Below are 22,077 nucleotides of genomic sequence, written 5' to 3'. Positions count from 1 at the left end.
ACAATCTTATAAAACCTTGCAAAATGGGGATATTGTTTTTATTTCTGAAGAACTGACCCTTGAAAAAAAATTGATAAGAAATTACATTAATATTTATGCTTCTAAACATTTGAATAATATAGTCTTATAAAGTAAAAAGTGTAAGTTCCCCTTTTACAAGGAGTTTCGGTTCTTCCCTTCCTCATCCACACCCCTTCTCACGCGTGATTTATGGAACTTGACTTTGGTACCATTAATGATAATAGGAGAAATATATTTGCGCTTTTTCTTTTACATCAGTGATAAACTCATAATGCCAAATTGAGGATCTTCGTGGGTTTACTAGATATTCTGGGTACATCTAATAACCTGAGGCTCTGTCTACCTTGGGTTTTCTGTTTGCAAATTAAGTGTAATTTAGCTTAGCCAAGATTAATTAACAGCATTCATTAATGTTAGTAAAAAGGTCTCCAAGTGTTGAGGGAAAGGAACATTTAAATCATAATTTACCCAGATCTTCTATACTAAACAGTCATTAATTTTTGTTTTATGTAAAGAATGCGAGTTCCAAAATCTTTAAATTAGGATGAATATGATTGAATTAATGTGAGTTTATTTTAAAAAGATGTAGTTGTTCTCAAAATCTTATTCCTGCTTGGGCTTTTTTCATGACTTCTCTTTAGACCTGCTCTAGTACCCACTCCTAAGCGACCTTGCCGTTCTTTTTAAGTGAGAATCAAATTTGATAGCAGATGTGAAAAGGCTCTGAAAAGTTCTAAATTTCTAAATGGAAGTTAGGCACAAGGGAGGCTGCCAGCTTCTTATCATGAGGAGGTAGGAGATTAAATATGGTTCTTTAAATTTCGAATTGACAATTCAAAGGTGTAATTAGAAAATGCAAAGGTCGTGGAAGACTAAGGGATTTTTCAAAGAAGCAACTTAGCCATTAAACCGCTCATGTTCTGAAAAAGTCTGTTTTTTGAGTTGTGTGGGGGATAAAATTGAAAGGGAAGAAAGTTAAGGGCAAGGTGAATAAAACCCACCCAGCGCCAAGGCGTTCTCTCAGGCCGAGACAATTAGCTAACCCCAGAGGCAGTGTCCTGCTGACATGAAACAGCCTTGGGACCCTAAAATGCTTCTGAGCTGCTGAACCAGGCCCAGCTGCTGCAGGGTCATCCTCAGTCTGAATAGCTGACAAGCTTGGTCACACTTCTCCGTGTTTATGTTACTGACTCTTGGCTTCAGCTCACCACACCCTCCAAACTCAGCTGGGAGCTTCCTTCAGCAGGAACACCCTGACCGTCCCCAGTGCCACTTGGCGTCCCTCCCTAAACCATTCTGGGGGATCTATGCTGACAGAGGGAGGACGGTGACAGCCAAAGCCACCTCAGTGACCCATGCCCTCTGCAAGGACAGATTGGCTTTGTTGTGAGAGCTGTGTGGCCTCTGGCGCCACCCAGACCCAAGGTCGCCCCCAGAGTTTTTGGTGGAGGTTGGAGATGAGGCCAGGAAGAGGCAGGGCCGAGGGAGAAAGGTTTAGGAATGTGACAGAAATATGCTAATAAATACATAAGTGGATACGTCGCTGCATGTTGCTAAGCCTGAGGTTCAATGTTCTGTGCTCATTTTTAGCACAAGAAGGCTCTAAACCTTTATTGAGTGTCCCCATGTACCAGGCGCTGGACAGGGCAAAATTCAGCCAAGCTTGATCACGTATTTCAAGTGCTTAGTTCAGTGCCACGTACCTAGAAAGTTAAAAAATCATTGCTATAAGTATTTTGTATGTCTTTTTCATGTAATCCTCACAGCGACATGATATTTCTCATTTTACAAGTGAGAAATAGGCTCACACGGGTTAGATAGAACTGGTCTAGTGTCACATGATTCACAGGCCGTAGAGGAAGGTGGATTTGAACCCTGATTTGTCTGACCCCAGAGCAGTTCCTTCTGCTGCATTCCACCACCTCTCTTGGAGGAAGGAAGGAAGGGCAGAGGTTCTCAAAACTCTGAAAAGATTTTCAGAGGGCCTCCCAGCCTTTTCATCACCTCTGTTATCAGAGTACTGGTGTGAGTGTCACCCAAATGATACTGTGATCTTATCAGCATGCGGAAAAATATGAACGGAAAGAGCCCTTTTCTCTCTCCTGTGGTCTCAGCTGACAAGCCAACCCAAGGTTAATTTGTTTTTTAGGATTTCTCTGCCTTTCACCATAAATCTTTTATCTGGCATGTTTGTTCATCTTGCCTCAGACTCGTGGTTAAAATTTTCAGAGGAAGAAGGTAGGCCCAGAAATAAAAGAACTGGAGTAGGCTCTCTGTCCAGCAAAGTATTCCTGTGCGCTGAGAGGAGACTGGAGTAGGAGCCAGGTGGGCACTGGAAGGGACCCACACTCAGCCTGCCAGCCCTTCCCTCTAGTGGGCTGGTACCCTATCACCTCTCAGTGTCAGGCATACAAGGCTGGAAGGTGGTAGAAATGTCCAGTTCTATCTGGAGGCAAGTTAAATTGCCACCTCTGACATTTTATCACTTTGTTCCTACCTTTTTTGTTTACTCTGCCCCTGGGAGGGGAGTGACAGTGAGGGTCTTCTGTTAGGTGGGTTTGTGGGTGGGAAATCCTGCTCTTTCAAGGCCATGTGAGTGGAATTAGATGGGATGAAGGAGGCCTGCCCTTTGGAATGTGTGAGTCTTAAGGAGCATGCTGTTTGCTATTAGGACAGAACCGGGCACAGCCGGGTCATAATGAGAGTCACTTGGCTCAGCCAACAAAATTACGCCTAACCATGTTTGATAAATGCTATTTGATGATGATGAGAATGCATAATAATTATAGGGTTGGCTCACCTCTCATTTTTCCCTCCCTACCACTGTGACGGTACAGTAATCCCTCTTAATGAACGTAAATCCCATTTTGAAATGGAATTAAGAACTGTATACATGGTATTTAAATTAAATACTATCTTTTCATCACCATTCTCTTGAAATCTAAACATTTTTAGCTCTTTACATAAGTGAAGGAGATTAATCCTTGTTCGGTTACAGTTTAGCACATGTTTAATAGATGTATCTACCAAGTTTACGTAGCATGACCTGTTCTTCTGCTTTAGACAGAAAACGGTGCTATTTTCAGCAGTTTTGCACATGCTACATATATGGTCTTATAAAAGGTACAACCTCACTCTGCCCCTGCCCATATATAGTGAATTGTGAGGCTCTAGTTCAGAAGGGATCAGAATTCATCCCACAGCTTTCTAGTTGAGAAACTAGGCACTGATTTGGCCTTTTTCTAAACCAGAGGTGCCATTTAGTAAGGCTGAAAATGGTAAATTCACTTTGAGGCCCTCCAGGCAGGGGAAAGAATGCAATTCTATAATGGAAGAAAAACTGTAGGCTTAAGGACCAGACTTAATACTTGGGTGCGTATCTGCACTGTTGCATTTTGTCTTTTCAGGTAATGTAGATATTTCAGTTAGTGTATCTTTGCACATACTCCTTCCTCTGTGTTTCTGAACTGCCATTTCCTATTTTTCAAGAGGCTTAAACATCATGTTATTTTTCTGGGCAGCCAATGTAATCCAGGGGATGGAAAAAGAAAGCTTTAAAAGAACAATAAAAGATGGCAAGTGCTCCTAGGCGACAGTTAGCTATAGAGATAAGCTGTCTGCTTGCCTGGTGGCCTTAAGGTGCTACTTACCGGAGTGTATTTTTATTGGAAGACTCTTGCAACAGACGGAGAAATGTTTCTGCCATTGGGTTGGTCCAGTTTTCTGTGTGGTTAAAGGCATGATTTGCCTTCTGATGCAGTTTGAGCACTTTCTCTTCACCTCCATCCCTACCTGCTAGCTGTTTGGCTATATTCCTAATGCCAGATCTTTATTTTTTTTTCCTTGCTAGAGTTGAAGGAATAGTTGCATGTTTAATAACTTTTAGTTTAATGTTTTATACGTGTAATACATGTTTATTGTAGACATTTTAGAAAATAAAACTGAGCAGCAGAAGAGAATAATAATGACTAATCCTGACACCTGATGTTGGTGAGGTCTTTTAGCCTTTTTCCTGAGTCTACATCGTCTGTGCATGGAGAATGGCGTGGGGGGGGGTGGTGGTAGTCGACACTTTAAAAAAAAAGAAAAATCATAGAAATGGTATCCTACTGTACATACTGTTTTATTACCTGATTTTTTTCATAGGGGGATGTCTTGACATTGATCTTTGGGTTGTTTAAACCACTTTCCTTTTTCTCTTCCGGCTGGAGAGCCAAAGTAGACGCACCTCAACGTACAATAGTCGCTTCCTAGAAATCTATTGTGTGTGAAGGGGACTTGATACAGGGAGAAGATCTGCCTTAGACCTTACCCATTCTAAGTATTTTATACCTAAAATACTCAAAAATAATAAGAGTATATAATAATAATAATATTTTTTCACTGATGACTTAAAGGATCATATTATAATGACTCCTCAGTCTCTTCTTTCTTCTCCCAAACAATGTCCCCTTCCAGATTATAATTTACAGAAAATTTTCATCCGTAGAATGACCCTTTTTCAGTCTCCTGATAGTAACCTGCCTGAGGATTCCAGAGGCAAAGCTCTCTGGTTTGTATGGGATTGTTATACCCACAGAAGTGACGTGGCTCTTCTCTCTAATTTGTCTGTTTGGTGTTTCTTCTTTTAGTGAAGTGGTAGATGTGATGATTTCTTCTTCTGTCTTTTCTTAGGTCTCCATTTTTACTAGTTTGAATTGGGCAGTGAAATCCTATTTTCTTACAGGAATTCTAAGATGAAATTGAAAATCATGTTACATTTTAATCATAAGTTATTTTTTTCTCTACCCCCTTTTCCATTTGTCTTTTAGATAAAGAGATTAAAAACATTTAGTGGAGATGTGTCCAAGCTGTCTCTGGCGGAATCCTTTCTGCACTGCTTAATTCAGGTGCCAAAGTAAGGATCACCGATCATTGTTCTTTAAAAGCCGAGTAAGGTTTTTAAATTAATGACGTCAGATTCTAGTTTTACTTTTTCTTTTTCAGCTATTCGCTTCGCATTGAAGCCATGGTGCTAAAGAAGGAGTTTTTACCTTCTTGTTCTTCTCTGTACACAGACATAACAATTCTAAGAACAGCAACAAAAGGTAAGTAAATACATATGCTTCGTGTAATTTGTTTTTATTAATTTTGGTAGCAGTTTACTTTTTTTAAAAACTATTCAATGGAAATTAGACGTGCAAAGTCCCATTTCTGATACATCCTAAAAAGGGAAATGAGCTGTTACCAGGAATGGCGCATTTAAGGTTTATTTCCATTTACTTTCCCACTAGTTAATTAATTCATTAACTAATCAATCCATTAATCAGCATATTCTCCCTTAAGAGAAGGTTTCTATGGTCTCAAGCTTCAAAGTAAACTTTGCTGGTTGTAGCTCACACTTGTTCCTCCCCTAGTAGGTTAGCTTTCTCTGTGCGTCTGTGCGTGCGCGCGCTCCAACTGTGGGCCCTTGGGCCAGCTGCATCTCTTCTTCTATCTCTGGCCTCTTTTGGTGTGTGTGTGGGGGGGGGGAGGCCTGCCTCTTTTTCAGAAGCAGACGCCCATTCCTCCTGGCTCCTCCCAGACATCTCCAGTGGACTCTTCTGCGCACCCGCCTCCCCTCCAGACTCTTACTTCTGGTGTGCTAGTTACATTCGGAGCCCAGTTGGCCATTTCTTTGAACAATTTGCTAAATGTTTGCTTACTCTGCTTGGATAGACCCCTCAGAGTTGCTCTACTGTCTCAACCCACAGGGGTAGGAGCTTTGCTTTCCGGCTTTTAGGGCACTGAGGATGCCTGCCGCCTCCTCTTACCTGAGGCAGGCTCTGGCCCTCCCTGACCCTCACATTTTCCAGCATTCGTCAGCCCCAGCCTGATTTCCTCTCAGTCTTTTTCTGGATTCCTAGTTATTGTGTAGAACTGCTTATTCTTATTTGGTTTTCCTATTTAGTTCCTCTGGCCTGTGTTAAGATCAGGTTTTTCTCTTCAGCCTATCCTATTTTCTTCATTTTAGAGAGGAGATTAAGAATTAAGAAGAATTTTTCTTCTTTCTATTTCGAGACCTTTAAAAATGTTTTTCCTATACCAAGGTTATTGCAGCAACTTTGGAAGGGCTGTGCCTCCTGCTCAGTAGAGATGGAAGAATATGTTTTCATATTGAGCAGTGCAAATTTGTGGGCACGGTGGAGACATTGCTTATCTGGTTAGCCTTCAAAAACTGGCCTCCACAGATAACACAATATAGGCAATGATCCAGATGTAATTTTTGGAAAGTAACGCTAGACTTAATGGAGAATATTAACTTAAAAATATTATAGGTGACGTTTTATTATCTATATATACTGTCATTTTAATAATCAAACTTTTTTAGTTTTCCAAATATGTTAACAATTTTTAATATTGTTTATTTGCATAGGTATGTGTACAAAAGATTCTGTGGTTAAAGACCTCGTTTATCAATATATTACAATAAGTTCCTTTTTAAATCTTTAAGCCAATCCAAATGCAATGTATAGTTTTGAATAAAATGGAAAGATTCTCTGGGTGCCTGGCCCCTAAGGGTTGGTACTTTGCAACTTATTTACATGTCACTCCAGCCTGTTTATATTTTATCTCCTCATAGCTCATCGACTAAGCAAAATGTTGCTTGCTATTAGTTTTCATATTCCATAAGTATAGTCTCAAAGGCCAGTGGATGTAAAGGAAAAAAGCAATAACTGCTAAGAGAAAATTTATTCCTATTGCACAGTTTGCTGCTTTTCATAAGGCTTTTACATTTTCCACTACATGAAAAATCTTCATTATGGAAGTATTTCGTACATTTAAGTGTCACACATATTTGATTTCCAGTGAAACACTAGGGTATGGATAGCCAGTAGCAAATGGTACATTAGATATAACCATAGAATGTGCTGCTTTATTTGCTTTTTTCAGTCTTTATAAACAGTTTAGGGTCAGAGCTTGCTTCAGATACCCTTGAACTTGGATGTGGCAGTAGTCTTTTCTGCATTTAAGCTAAAGGCTTCTCTAAGGTATTGCGGTGTGTTCTTTTTGACAGAGCTGATGTCATGTGAGGAGCTACATTCAATATTACACTTGGTGCTACAGGCGGGAAATATCATGAATGCAGTAAGTAAAATTTTAAAAAAATTAAAAATACGTTTCCAACTTTAAGGGTCTGTCTAAAGGTTTTTGTATATTTTTTCTTTTGATTTGTCTTCTTCAGGGAAGGTATGCTGGCAATGCAGTAGGATTTAAACTGTCTTCTTTGCTCAAATTGGCAGACACAAAAGCAAACAAACCTGGGATGAACCTTCTGCACTTTGTTGCACAGGTACGGAAGGGACTTATACAAAGAGAGAGAATGTGTGTGAATCCCCATGGAGGCTGTGAAGTTTTTCCAAGGGGTAAGGGGTCATCAGAGTTAGGAAAGAGCATGGCAGGTGCCAAGAAGGTTCTCTGTGCAGAAGCACTATTTGCAAATTCCTGAGTGGAGCTGCACCTAGTGTTATAGGACTGGAGGGGCGTGGTGGGATCGGGGGAGTGAGGCTGAGAAATGGGTGAAGCCAGATTATAAAGGATTCAGATCCTAAAGCTGAGGCTTTTGGATTTCATGCTTTAGCAATGGAGAGCCAACAGAAGCGTGTGCACAGCATATGGCATGACCAGGTGTTTTGTTTTTGTTTTGTAGGAAAATAAGGCAATGTGCAGGGTGGATTGGAGTGCAGCGAGAACTAGAACTAGGAGTACCCCTTGGTGTCTGTTGGCTCTAATTGGTGATAGTCGAGAATCAGAGCAATGACCACAGGATTGGCTAGTAGAAGGCCTGGGTATTGAAACATTTCTGATGTTGAATTGACGAGGTTTTTGACCAGTTATATGTAAAGAGTGAGGGAGTCAGAGCAATTAAAAAGGTCATTTCCACTTTTTCCTTTGTGAACTGTGGGTTAGAGGGCCTTGCTGTGAGCCCACGGTTTGGAGTCTGAACCCTGTCCATCACTTAACATTTTCGACTAGGTCTGTGTGATGCCAAAGGAACTAGTTACAAAATGAAATATCAGCGAAGGACAATTATCTCTTCGTTGTTAAATTATCTCCAGTAACGAATTGTACTAGTTTGTTTTTCCTTCGTTGGATTGCCTTGTTGTTTTGACAGCAGTCACGGAGACACAGCTTTAACCTGGGGAGTAAGCTGTGTCACGTGTTTGTTTTAAGTGTGAGCATTAGAACAGGACAGAAGGAGGAGATTTTGATTTGTCCTTTATTTGCTGTACTTCCTCAGACAAGTCACTTAAACCTAAAACCCTCAATCACTTCATCTACTGATGGGGGTAGTGATACCTCAAAACCAGGTAACCAAGAGGGCTGACAGAGATAATTCCATAAAGTGTTTAGCTCGGTGTTCGGCAAATGGTAAACATTCCATAAATAATAATAAACACTATTATTACTATATTCTTTAGAAGACGGAGGACATGTTGAGCTCAGGATTAATTTAAAAGTTACTTTTCAGGACCTTCCTGCAACCCAGGTGTCTTGCAGGTAGTTTCCTGGCAGCCCTTTTAGATCTGTGTATCCAGGTGCTCTGTGTAACTTGCCCCTGCCCAGGTGGGGAAGTTTCCAGAGTTGGTAATTGCTCCCTTCATACCTGCCTTCCTTGTACCCTGTGATGAGGTGAAGAATCCAAAATCTCTGTGGCTTGTGCACCTTCTCATTAAAATCAGTTTGCAAACTGGTTTAACAACTGAAGGTATCTCGGTCATTTAAAGGCACACTCATAGGTATGGCTGGTATAGAAGCAGCATACGTTGGATTCTCGGAGAAACAATGGGCCCTGCTAAGCCACCCCCTCCTTCCATTGAGTTTTCATGCACATAAATTGTATTTCATGTAGGGTCAGTTGCTCTGGGAAGTTAAATGTGTCTTGAGAGTAGGGGCATTCTGGTAAATCTTACTAAGAATATCAGAGTTCATATATGAGTGAGTTGCTTTGAATGCGTCAAGCATAAAAACTAGGAACAGTGATTTTAAGATTCCTTTCAGCCCCAAGAAAATTATTTCCTTTCAGTTTTATCTAAATAGTGAGAGAAAATTCTGCTTTTGTTCTAGGAAGCCCAAAAGAAAGATGCCACTCTTCTAAGCTTTTCTGAAAAATTGCATTATGTTCAGGAGGCTGCTAGGTAAGCAAGTGAATTGTGAGGATTCAAGGGGGTTTTTTGTTTTTTGTTAACTACCTTTTGTGAAAACTGATGAATATTTTATAACTTTTGGATTCAAGTTTGAACTTTATAAAGTTTTGTTTTATTGGACTTTCAGACCTTCTTTTCATTTGCTTACAAAGGTATGTGGGTGAACCTTTGGAATTTGTGGGTTTTGAAAAATTAATCCTTATTTTTAATCTAAAAAACCCTATTGCAGTCTATTCTAATGAATATCATCAGTGTAAAGAAAATACGGATTAAGAACTTCAAATCACTCCACACCCAAAAGATAGAGCTCCAATGACATAGCCTATTACCTTGAGAGTTGGTATATTATCAGTCAAACTTCCAGGGTCATACATCACACTGTTTCCTTGTAGAATCTAACATGGTACATTTATTTTCTATTGCATTAGAAGAAGTTGGAACCATACCAAGGGCTGGGAAAGGATTTTATTTTAAATTAGTCACTTGGCTTTACAGAGAAAGTATCTACCAAGCATAAAGCGCTATTTACAACACTTTAATTTGCTTCTAGTGCTAATGTAGATGTATATTTTAATGTAGCTATAATCTGTGTATATGTGCTATCTTGAGTTCCATGTTTTAAAATTTACAATGCTCAGCCATGCATCCAAGTGATAAATGTTCAACTAACTAGCTTTTGGCGGGGGATTGGGGGGAGGGGGAGGGAAGGTTCTGATCTGTATGTAGCATTTGCTGATTTCCGTGGCCTAACTACTGCTGCCATGGCTGATTTCAAGCCACGAGCAAGGCATTGCTAAACGCAGAGTTGGGAAGAGATGTCTGTACCCATGGTAGCGTCTCATGAGCTTGCTCCAGCACACCACTTCATGGATCAGCCCAGTTCATGGATTTATTTGCAGTAGGCTTAATTGCATATATTTATTATCTGAGTGACTATTTCCAGTTAGGACAGCCATAAACCACGTGCATCAACTTACATGAACCATAGCTTTTCAAACTAAGCCCTGTCATTGGCCAGTGTCTCAATGTTATGGATTATGAACATCTAACCACAGATTACGTGTCTTTCCCAAAGTAAGATTATCAGTCCAAAGGCGTGAACCGTTCAGAGTTCAGGTTTACAGATCGCCACATTACTCCCTCCAAAGAATGAGCGTCTTTCTTATAAGATACAAACTGTTATAGTAATACAAACTGAATTACTAACATAAATTTGTGTGGGAATATTTTTTCCTCTGACTAGTATAGAAATGTTACTAAGAGAGATATATAAAGAAGTAGCCATTACATTTGAACTGACATTTCTGGTCAGAGTTGGATGGGGGAGCTAGCTATTGTCTTAGGAACAACCTATTCAGTAAGGTTTGTTTCTTTGAAATAGCAGGTAAAGTACAAACAAATCAAAATGGGTACCAATGACCAATGAAGGTGGAAGACTTTATTGCATAAAGAAAAGTTAGAATTCACAAGGGAAGCGTGAAAGCACACTAATTTATGAATTTGCTAATTGAATTCTGCCTGGATTTTCTATTTCATCTGTTCACTTTACCAGGTGGCAAAAACATTCATACTCTACTGAGCTTCATTTGACACATATACCAAGAGACTTGCATCAACCCTACCTTTTTTTTTTTTTTGAGAATTGTTAGCTGTGTGTTAGTTGTCTCTAAAATACTCTGTCCGTGGCAAGCGACATGATGTCTGCTTCGTATCTCCGTGTTACCCTTAATATCAGGTTTATCAACATACATGGCCTTGTTTTCATGACTTAGAGCTTTTGTATTTGTGTTGAGTAGCCAGAAGAAAGTGTAAGTCTGAGTCCTGCTAGCTTTTCATTTTTCACGCTTATTGCAGAAAGGTATTAAGACAACTCCCATGTCTTTAAGGGAGGAATCTCCTCCTAAACAAAACATAGGAAGAAACTCTAAATACAGGGGTAGGTCAATGAAATCACAGTGGCTGTCTCTCCCCTTCTGCCTGTAGGGTTGACCAACGGTTGATCTTGTTTGATGTATGCACACGACACATAGCTTCCCTGTGCCAACTGCCCACTCTCCCCTTTCTTCTTCTAGATTATCTCTGGATAACATGGAGGCAGAACTGCACTCGCTCTTTGTCAGGACAAGATCTCTAAAGGAAAACATCCAGGGGGATGGTGAACTTTGTCAGCAGATGGAAGATTTCCTTCAGGTCTGTGGGTGATTCAATTCCGTCCCTCTAATGTCATCTTCCAGCAGCACCGCAGAGGCTGGTTTAATTTTTGCATGGGTGTGTTTGGGGAAGCGGCAGGTTCCCATTCACATTTTTCCCCCAGTCAGTAAAAGGAACTCCGTATTTCAATGCCCATTCTTTGCTGGATTGGTTTTTGAGCACAGGGTATTGAATAGGGTCTAGACTTACTAAAGTATTCGTTAGAGAGCGGACCTCTGCTTATCACTCCTCGATGGGAGTGATTGCACCGCGCCGTGGTGAATTGGTATCAAGTTTATGGTGCTTACCTTTGGCAACTTGTGCCTGGCAACTCAAATTGCGGTTCTAAATCATGGTTTAGGAGTTCCTGTCTCCCAGTCAAACTTGGAGGCAACAGAACGAAGTTCCATGGAAACCATAGAGACACTTGAGAACTTGGACTGTTGTTCCTTCACTTGTTTTCATTAAAGCAACGAGCCGCGTTTTGGCACCATGTAGAATGAGAGCAGAAGAACCCGATAGCTGTGCCTATCACCACCCGAAATACATCAGCCCACAGGGTGTGTCAGGAGCTGCTCCAAACAACATCAACAGAAAACAGCAGAGTGGACATGTTTGTGACAGCTCACTGTGACTCACTAATCACATAGTCTGACATACTTCTTTTATCTTCCTTATTTGAAAAAAGAAAGCGGGGGGGCCCCTTTTCATGCTCTCAGTCTTCAGGGAACTGGTGTGCTACCTTAAATGTCAGTGCTTTGAGATGAGGGAGGTGGGATATGTATGGCAGGGCTGCCCTCAGCCCTGGGGAGTAGCGCTGCGCTCCAAAAGCTGTAACAACCAAAGCCTCTCCCTGCTTCCTCGTAATTAAGCTACATCCAACATCATGAGCTTCAGCCTCCATCAGCAAACATTTGATTTTGTTTGGCTCTGCTGGGAGTTTATTTGTATAAACACGTGTTCTGTGTTTCCTTTTAAATACAGCCAAACTCTGCTTGTCCCCGTCAAGTGCACAGATTTTTCTCCAAATGAAAGAACAAAGCGAACAGCAGCACAGACACACCTCACAATAGGTAGGAAAACACTCAGCATTGACCACATTCAGACAAATGAAGCAAATCCAGAAAGCCAAGGAGAAGGCCCATCGCACTTCGAGATGAGAATTCTGGGTGACTCATTCCCCAGTTCTTACATTAAATACTAATATCGTATGCTAAATAGCAGTACAGGAAGGTTTACGATGGAAAGTAGCTCTGTCTTAGCTGCACCCCTAGACTGGTCTTAAAAGGCAACGTTGTTTTGATTCTAAACACTTCTTTCTGGTAGTCTTTTTTTTTTTGTTATTATTTTTATTAGTTTCAGGTGTACAAAGCAATATAATAGTTAGACATTTACACCCCTCACAAAGTGATAACCCCCCTTCCCCAAGCTACTACCCCTCTGGCATTTTATATAACTGTTACAATGCCACTGACTATCTTCCTTATGCTGTACTCCACCTCTCATGACTATATATATGCATATATGTTTACTTATAGTTGACATACAATATCTGGTAGTCATTTTTATCTCTGTAAATAAAGTGCCCTACCCAGCTATTTATTTTTCCTTTTAAAATTCAGTTTCTTTAAATGGGGGAGATACAATTTTTTTAAGGTGGGTTAGGGTCAGGCCAGGAAGAGCTCTGAGTGTTAGTCTGAAAACTTTGAACTTTATACTCTAAGCTTTAGGGAGCCACTGAAGATTTTCGAGCAGAAAAATGGCAGGAGCACAGTTGTACAGATCTGTTTCAGTATTTTGCCCCTTTGGGCAAGAAATACTGAGTAAATTGGCTTAGAATTTTGGTCCATAGCAGACAAGTTAGAGATGGAAAGTTGAATTTGCTACCACAACTGCTAATCTGTTGTCTTCCACGCTTTGCCAGTGAGGTCTGAACCTTTTTGTTTGTGGCCCTAGTCATGTGGGCAGGGTTCAGAGAATAAGCACCGTGGCTTGACACATCGGTGTTCAGAATATTTCACTTTCCCAGGTCCTAAGGGTGACTGAATGCATTAAGTTATCCCTTCCCGGTACTCTCTCAGTCCCCCGGACTCTAATGATGAGACATAAAGGTGGAGTAAGCTCCTATGTAGATGCTTGTCAAGAGTCCCATTTTTTTCTGCAGTTGAGCTATTCTTGGCTGGAATCCATCTTTCCATCTGTGGAAGAATGTCAGGCGAAGGTTTACCCTTTCATTAATACCCTTCTCTCCATAAAGAATACAACATCAATGCACACACTGCCTTGGGCTACTGACTCAGATGGTTACTTTCTCTGGTATTTGGTTTACTAAATAGTTTTGGTTTCCTACTATCTCTTGAATGTGTTTGGTGTAAGAAAAGCGCTTTTAAGGAGGAGAGTGTGTTGGAGTGGGTCGGAGGTGATGTGTCTCCTCGGAATTTCTCTTTAGTTTCTGTAGCTCTCCAAGCATGTTCCAGCAGTGATTGGACTCCTGGAGGGTGGGCAGCCTGTCACTTCCCCATGACCTAGGCCTGTCACCCCACTCAAGAAGTTTCTCAAAAACAAGCGTCCTTAAAAACCTGACACACCTGAGTGCATAAAGCGAGACACATTCTTTCTTCATAAAAGCTGACTTACCCAGTGCGAGAGGAAGCAACGGGCGGCTTCAACGTGATGATCCCAGTTCTCTGTCAGGCCGTGGCTCCTCGGACCACACTGTGTGCTCACGCCAGCTCAATACCAGCTGTCACTGAACGGCTGTCGGGGAAGTGTGTTTGTGCCCTTTGGCCCTTGGGGATCCCATCCCGAAAGGGCTGGAGCTCATTGGAAGACAGTAAGCTTCTTTCAGTCCCACTTGTTCGTTGAGGTAGTACCTGGATCTATAGGGACATTAGAGACTTTGTCCTAGAAGAAGTAGGAGAAAATGAAGAAGTCAAGAGGATGGATTTGTAGAGGGCTATAATTTCTAACCATGGGTACTCCCCCCTAGAATTTCCTGGGGGATTTAATAAGCTATTAATGCTAGATCCACCCCATAGCTACTAAATTGCATGGACTTTCGACAGAGCATCCAAAGCTGATTAGATAAGTACCCCTGGATAAGAAACCCTGGCTGGGGTCTGTGTCTAGGCATGAGGGCTTCAGTCCTGTGGGGGTGACACTGACTCAGACGTAGCTCCTTTGGGGTTAAGTTTAAACTCTCATGTCAGCAGGACAACTTGTCAATAGAACACGTGACTCCTGGGTCCCTAAAGTAAACTCTCAGCTAGTATAAGACTCAGTTTTAAGAGAGAATAGAACAGATGCAGAATGGATCTTCCTTAATAAACCCAACTGTACACCTGTGTCATTCTTTTCAGTGACATTAAAGGTGAACATTTTTAGTGGCATTCTATAGGTTAAGACTCTTCAATCTCGTGTATTGCTTCCAGACCTCACACACCTTGCTTCGCTCAGGTCTGTTTGGGTTTAAATGAATTTTCTTTTGGCTCTGAATGCATTGGACTTGCAATAAACCTTCCCTTGCTTAACCCAGGAGCACATCTTCCCTGGGCAGCAGATGGGATGCCGGGCACCTGGTCCCCTGCGTGTTCACTTCTACGCGTGCTTGTTTGTGTCCCCGCAGTTTTCTATGAAAAAGCTGACAGAACTGGAGCACTGGAAACAACAGCTCCAAGAGGAGGCCCACACCCTCATAGATTTTTTCTGCGAAGACAAAGAAACCATGAAACTGGATGAATGCCTTCAGATATTTAGAGACTTTTGTGTCAGATTCAACAAAGCGGTTAAGGTATGGCTGGTGACATCTCTGTGTTCCCTGAGTTGTTTGGGGTTTTTATTTCTCTTCTTCCTGACCCAGCCCTCGGCCCATAACAGAATGATGGCTCAGCATTTCTGGGGATTCAGGAAAGTCGGGCCCAGGCAGCCTTGCCAGGCTCTTGATGGGGATGAGTGGGAAGTGGCTCTGTCATTCCAGCCCCAAGCACTTCCGTACCACCAGGACTCTAGCAGTTGGCTGCCTCATACCAAACACTCGCTGTCAAGCCCTAACAGCATTTGGTTAGTAAGGTTTATTTACGATGGCACTCACAGTATTACAAAGTCTCTTGGAAGGTCCCAAATATCTTTCTCACCCCCCTTCCCTGGAGAGTATATCCTCTTCCAAGAGACCTTTGTCACGGTGGGGTGACCGGAAGGCCCTCTCTCACTGTGTCAAGCACTGTAGCCATCACCACGGAGGTAGCGCCTGTTGTCCTCGGCCAGAGCAGGCTTTGCAATTCTCAGCTATCCAGGGAGCATGCTGCTGTTGAGCACACCTTACCCTTCAACCAGCAATTCCACTCATCTCTGAGTTCATTGCTGAAGCCAGAAAAACTCTCTGGGTCACTAGGTTTTGCAGATAATCTCAATTAAGAACAAAACAACTCATCTCCCTTCATTTCAGGTGGTGATGAGAAACCTAATACTTGCGCGTCATCTCTTCCTCTGCATTTTAAAAGCAGATTTGTCCATAGTTGAATTTCTTTGAGGGACTGGTGGAATTTCACCCCAGCCCTCAGTGAGTAGTCAGTTCCTTGAGTGCTTGCTCCTCCTTCCTCTGTCTAGCCTAGAGAAGGAGGCTCAGCCTGTGTCCACGTTTACTCTGACTTGTCCAAGCAGTGAGCTCAGCAGGGAAGGCGGTAATGGATCATAGGTGCCAAATTGGCTCCTTCTAAGGCCCTCACTCCCAACCAGAATTCTCTAGGCCCTCAAGGCCACCTGTGTGATGCTCTCAGCCCAGCTGCTCTCAGAGTCAGGAGCTGGCCCCACCCCCACCTCTGGCAGCTAGCCAGCCAGAGCCAGAGCCTCACAGCAACTTGAATAGGAATGTCTAACATTTGAGGAAACTGATTTTAAGTAAAAAGTGCTACCGATAACAGATTTGGGTTGTGAAATCCACATATTTATATGACACGAATATATTTAAAGTACACAGCCAGACAGTAAAGTGTGTTTGGAGTGTGCATTTATTCTGGTTCCATTTTGATGGAGAAGGGCTGGGTACTTGGAGCAGGGTGGAAGGTAGAAGGATTTGTAAGGCAAATCCTCTTCTCTGATGGTGGGAAGGGCATGGGGCACAAGGGACAGTGCAACCCTGGCATTTCTGGTGTTTGTGTCTTTTTTTTTAACCAGGGATCAGTCAGAGAACAGATTTGAAAGGCCTCTCTTAATATCTTGGGTGTACATTTATGCGTCTAAATCAGGGGTGTCCAAACTTTTTTTCAATGTTTTTCACCAAGGGCGATATGCGGTAAAATACATAAACAGCTGGGCCACTCACTCGAGGTGAAGTACGTATTGCCTCATCTGGTTTATTTAAGTAAACTAAATATATTTTTGGAATTTGTTGCGGGCCAATTAACAATGGATATGGGCCGCAGTTGGCCCACAGGCCGCAGTTTGGACACCCCTGGTCTAAATCTTTGTTAAGTAGAATGTGCTGCTCAGAAGCATTAGTGTGTGAGTGTGTATGTGTGTCTATGCAACACAGAGGTACAATTTCAGGTTTCCGCTTTACCACCCATAGTCTTTTTCTCTGCCATGGCCTAAATAGCACTCTCCCGGAAGTCCTTTCTATATTGTCCTGCTGAGAATCAAGTTGGGTTTCCTCAGAGCTGTGGTCACAACCGTGCATGTGAGCAATCACAGCTCACACTGAGGAGACGATGCCTTGACTAGAAAGCTGCAAGTTGGGCCCATGGATCCGATAACAACCTTAGACAGACTCTTACTCCTGGGGCAGGCCCAGTGTGCTCTTCCGGTCACCCCCACATAGCTTTGGAAGAACTGAGCCCTCCCCCCACACTCACACCGTCTCTCAGTGACACTCATGACCCAGGTCTCTCCTCCACACACGTATGTCTGTCTCATTGGGCCCTTAGAGTAGGTGGCTCTGGAATGGCACACGGGTACCGCGTGTCTCATGCATCTTCGGGCTTCTCCCCATCCCTCCGTCAGGACAACCACGACCGGGAGATGCAGGAGCTGAGGCGGCTGCAGAGGCTGAAGGAGCTGGAGCAGAAGCGGCGCTCCTGGGCGGCTGGGGAGCTTGTGGGATTTGGCCGGAGCAGCAGTGAGAACGATGTGGAGTTGCTGACCAAGAAGGGTGCGGAGGACCTGCCCCCTTTTCTGCGCCGCAGGCCTGTCAGCCCTTCCTGCCGACCCCCCAATGCCCGCCGCTCCCGCCTCTCCTTGGGCGCCGCCACTGACCGGGAGCTGCTGACCTTCCTGGAGAGCTCCACCGGCAGCCCAGAGGAACACAAGTTCAACAGCTTGCCCTGGAACAGCCCGCGGCAGGCCCGGGCCGCAGCGGCCTGGGTGGAGCCTGGAGAGCCAAGTGACCGGGACTCCAACCGCACACACAGACCTCAGGCCTCAGAGGGCCAGGAGGAAACACCCGACACACCCTCAGCTTGTCAAGGCCAGCTCGTAGTCCCCCAGCCCGAGGAACCCGCCCCGGTTTTGCTCCGAGCTCGTCGCAGGGGGCTCAGCATGCTCCAGAAGAGGAACAGCGAGCCTGTGAGCCTGGGGCCCGCCTGGTCCCCTCCACTCTCACCATTGGCTCTGGGGGTTAAGGAGCATGAGTTGGTGACCGGGCTGGCTCAGTTTGACCTCCAGGGTCCCAAGGGCCCACAGGAGACACCCCAGCTGATCCTGAATGACTTCCTCCCAGTAGAGCCGGTGTCTCCCGGAGATGGGATCCTGCAGCCCCTTGGCGCCGACCCTGACAATGGCAGCCCGACCCCTGTGGTCAGAGGTGCCCAGGGGAGTCTCAGCCCAGCCCCGCAGGGTGACGGGGCTGCCCCTGATGAGCCCAGCAGCGAACCTGAGAACAAAGATCCTGGGCCTGTGTTCTATATCTCAGACACCACTGACTGCTCGCTGACCTTGGACTACTCAGAGGGAACTGACTCCAGGCCCAGCGGTGGGGAGCCAGGGGAGAGCGGTGACGGGGATGGCTCTGTGTCCTCTGGGGCAGGGGAGAGCGGTGGCAGCCAAGTGTCCTCTAACCCTGTATCCAGTCCCCCTGGGGAGGCCTCTGCTCCCGCCTCCGAGAAAAGTGGGCCCAGCTGCAAGGGTGGCCTTTCCGAGGACAGACCCGCCAAAGAGAAGGATGGGATAGCACCAAAGAGAAACTCCCTCAAAGAGGCATCCCAGGGGGCCCCCAACACGGAGACTGTCCCACGGAGCCAGGGGGCGGCGCTCAAGCCGGTGAGGACCTTGACGTCCTCCGAGAGTGCGAGCATGCGCAAAGTCGTGCCTATCTCCAGGGCCAGCAGGGGCTCCACGGGCTCTAAGCAGTCCCCTCGGGAGCCCCCCAGCGGCGCAGATGCACCGTGGTCACGCCCGCGCCAGGGCTCCATGAGGGGCACCTCAGACACATCACCCAAGAGGTCCTCGAAGGGGGCTGGGGCGGTAGCTGCGGTGACCGAGGAGCCGAGGCCGCGAGCAAGGGTGGGCTCCGGCAGCACACGGCCGGGGAAGGAGCCCCCACTGCAGCACAAGGGATCCCTCAAGAAGCCCAGCGCCAAGCCCCTCCGCAACGTCCCCAGACAGAAATCGGAGGAAAATAAGATCTGCCGCTCCAACTCCCAGGGCCCCCAGAGCCCTGAAGAAGAGCCTAAGCCCCCGCCGACCCCCGCTGCCCCCCGTGCCCCACCTCACCTCCCGAGCTTTGCTCGAAACACAGTGGCCTCCTCATCTCGGTGCATGAGAACAGATTCCCCTCCTGTGGCCAAAGCCCCCGGCCTCACCCGGACAGTGTCCCAGCGGCAGCTGAGAGTGAAGGGTGGCCCTGACGATGCCCCCAAGGACGGCACCCTACGGCGGGCTGTCAGCGCCCGGACCCCCAAAAGGTATCCAGAGTCTCCTGAGGGTCCCAGTGCCAACATAGGCAGAGGGACTGCAGAAAGGACCTCCCTCAGACTGAAAGACTCCAGTCGGACCACGCTGGGGAAAATCCTTAATCCTTTGTGGAAGTGACGTGCCTGTGCTCTCTCATCTCCTGCGGCTGTCATGAGGCCAGCACCAAATGTTTGTTCCACGTCAAGCTCCTGTCACTGAAGGCACAGTCCGGGAGGCCTGTGGACTGCTGCCTGCTGTGCTGACTCCCGTCAAGTCCCCACTCACCCCCATGTTGGGCCGGCACCCCCCACATACACCCCGGAGGTGTGTGCGAGCAAACCCTCTTCTCCAAAATAAAGACCCGGCTGTGTAAGATGACCTTATGTAATGAGTGAAAAAATGAATTTGGGCAGGTTTTTGTACATCAAAGCCTTATTTTTTTAATATAAAAATTCCATGTTGTTTTAGTTGGTTCCTTTCGCAGAGTGAATGCCTCCAAAAAAAAAAAAAAAGACAGAAGAAAAACCCCTTCCTTTGAAGATCTTTTTATTTTCCTGCATTCCCTGGCCTCGGGGTTCCTCCGGTCCACACATCATCCATTGCTGGCAACTGGACTGCTCTACAAGCCCTCGGTGTTCTGTGGTTGGCACTGCGTCCTTGAAGACTTTCTGCCTTGCTCACCTCTCCCTGCGTGACTTTGGGTGAGGTTTTGCGTGTGAGCAGGAGGGAAAGTAAAACTGATGGACAGAAGTGGGTGCTCCTGTGCATGCAGGGCAGGTACATGGGCAGAGGGATGTGCTCCTGGAGGGGCCGGGAGGGGGGCATGGCTGTAGAGCGAGCCTCCCTGCAAACAGGTGGCAGCCCCTGGGAGAAGGCTGCATTGTCCAGAATGTAGCAGTGCCATATTCTGATGGAAAGGCATCTGGGACTGTTCAGCTGAGCACACCTTTCCCCACCGTGTTTTCCCATTTGTGTATCTGTTGTAAAACTGAGTGAAGGCTGCTATGACTTGTGTTCGCTCTGGTTACAGGGAAGAATAAACCCTTCTGTTTCCCAGTCTTTCTTTCCCCTCTTCTCTCTTTGCCTGCTTCCAGCCCCTCCTCCTTTTCTAATGTGACCTGGAGCCTGTAGTATCTCTATCTCTATCTCTATCTCTATCAACAGTGATACTTTCAAGTGTTGACGTCTGTTCTTTGGTACAGTGGTTTTGAAATCCTGAGAAATCCTGACAAAAACTAAATCAAGTTTTTAAACACCGACCAAAAAAAATGAAATTACTTTTAGAAAAATTTATACCATCAAGAAAAATTTGATAAAAGAAAAAAAAAGAAGGCTTCATTCAAAAGAAAGGGGGAAACATGGACTTTTCTACCCAGTGTTCCATTTACTACTTCCCTCTTGGACTAATGGGGAAATAGGGGGGATTCTTGAAGCTTTTTTGTTTTTTGGGGGTTTTTTTAATTGCCCCTTTTTTCACTTTTGGTCACTTATTAGTGAAACCTCATTTCGGATCCAACAGTGGTAGATGGATTTGGCAAATAGGATGTATTACAGTCTTCCTCCTGTACAGTGTTGCCTTGCATCCAAATTCAACTTTTACAAGTCAGCTATTTTGAAAGGGTAAATTTGATGGCTGCAGAAGTAAGGCACCTGACCACAAAACCTCTTGTAAAAATAGCCCCTAGTAGATGTTACCAGGTTGATGGGAATCCTGAACCATTTTTCACCATTTCAGAAAGCTTAAGAAATCATCTATTTAACCATTCAGACAACAATGTTCAAAACATAGGTCCCATGGATGGGTGGGAAATGGATGAAAGAGGTCAAAAGCTTGTGCATTTGTGGAGTGACAGGGTCGGGACCCCTAGGTGGGACCCTAGGAATCAGGGTCAGAGTCCCTGCTGATGCCATGTAACTAGCAAGTCACTCACTCCCTGTCCCTAAGCCTCTGTTCCCCAGTCTGTAGAAGTGGAGGCGTGGCTTCGATGGTGGTCTCCAAGGGTCCTTCTAACTCCAGGAGTCTGAGTCATCACAAACAGCCAAGGACCCACCTTGGCCCTGGGACCAGCTCCTCAGAACCCACCCCCAGCATCTCTGCAGCAGAGGCCTCACATAAGGGCCTGCTCAGAAGAAAGCACCTCCAGAATGAGTCGTTGCTTCGAAACCTAATACGCTGAGTTTCCTGAGAAGGGGTATTTTACTTGCTTAGCCCTCTGGACAGCTTCTATGTTCGCATCTGTGTGAGCAGGTGATCATTCTATTACCTTTTATCGGTAGTAAGCTTGGAAAAGTAATTTAAATATATAATGGAGAAATGTAAATAAGTTTCTGTATAAAATTGTTGCAGATGAACAATGTATTTAAAGGTCCATTTATATGTTATTTTACGTAACATGTAGTTTAATAAAGTTCCTGTTTATGAGATTGTGTTTTATCCTCCACTTATTCTGGGGTGTGTGTGTGTGTGTGTGTGTGTGTGTGTGTTGTTTTCCAGGTGGGAGAGGAAGGCTGGATGCAGGTGGAATGGGAAGGTTGGGATACAGGAGTCTTGTTCTCAAAAGGTTCAAGAACCAGAGTTAGGCTGTTGGTGTGTGTGTATTTTCTTGGTAGCAGAGAACCTGCATTTAGCTGAGGGCCTAGGCAGTGGGCCTTGCGCCAGACCTGTGGGAATGCAGGCGAGCATCTGACACAGCCTTCGCTGGAATGTTCAGCACTTCATACACACTCCATTATTCCACATTTGGGGCCAAGCTTTGTGCAATCTCCGTGGGGCCGGCAAGTCTGGATCTGCTGCTGTGTGTCCTCATGTGTTTGG

The 22,077-nt window shown here is 44.8% G+C and overlaps 1 protein-coding gene across 5 annotated transcripts in view; it reads left to right on the top strand.

The window, feature by feature from the left end:
- Positions 1 to 21,684, top strand: part of FHDC1 (FH2 domain containing 1) — a 40,754-nt gene extending 19,070 nt beyond the window's left edge. For all 5 annotated transcript variants that reach the window (XM_019722596.2, XM_074338435.1, XM_074338433.1 and 2 more), the window contains 8 exons: positions 4,833 to 4,918; positions 5,008 to 5,108; positions 7,058 to 7,128; positions 7,226 to 7,333; positions 9,109 to 9,179; positions 11,261 to 11,378; positions 15,004 to 15,168; positions 17,376 to 21,684. In XM_019722596.2, the coding sequence (XP_019578155.2) occupies positions 4,833 to 4,918; positions 5,008 to 5,108; positions 7,058 to 7,128; positions 7,226 to 7,333; positions 9,109 to 9,179; positions 11,261 to 11,378; positions 15,004 to 15,168; positions 17,376 to 19,400 (2,745 nt within the window). In that variant the 3' untranslated portion in view covers positions 19,401 to 21,684. The remainder of the gene's footprint in view (positions 1 to 4,832; positions 4,919 to 5,007; positions 5,109 to 7,057; positions 7,129 to 7,225; positions 7,334 to 9,108; positions 9,180 to 11,260; positions 11,379 to 15,003; positions 15,169 to 17,375) is intronic.
- Positions 21,685 to 22,077: the final 393 nt, after the last annotated feature.

Source organism: Rhinolophus sinicus, linkage group LG07 (assembly GCF_036562045.2).
Source record: "Rhinolophus sinicus isolate RSC01 linkage group LG07, ASM3656204v1, whole genome shotgun sequence".
Taxonomy (NCBI): Eukaryota; Metazoa; Chordata; class Mammalia; order Chiroptera; family Rhinolophidae; genus Rhinolophus; species Rhinolophus sinicus.
This window is presented reverse-complemented; position numbering and strand designations above follow the sequence as displayed.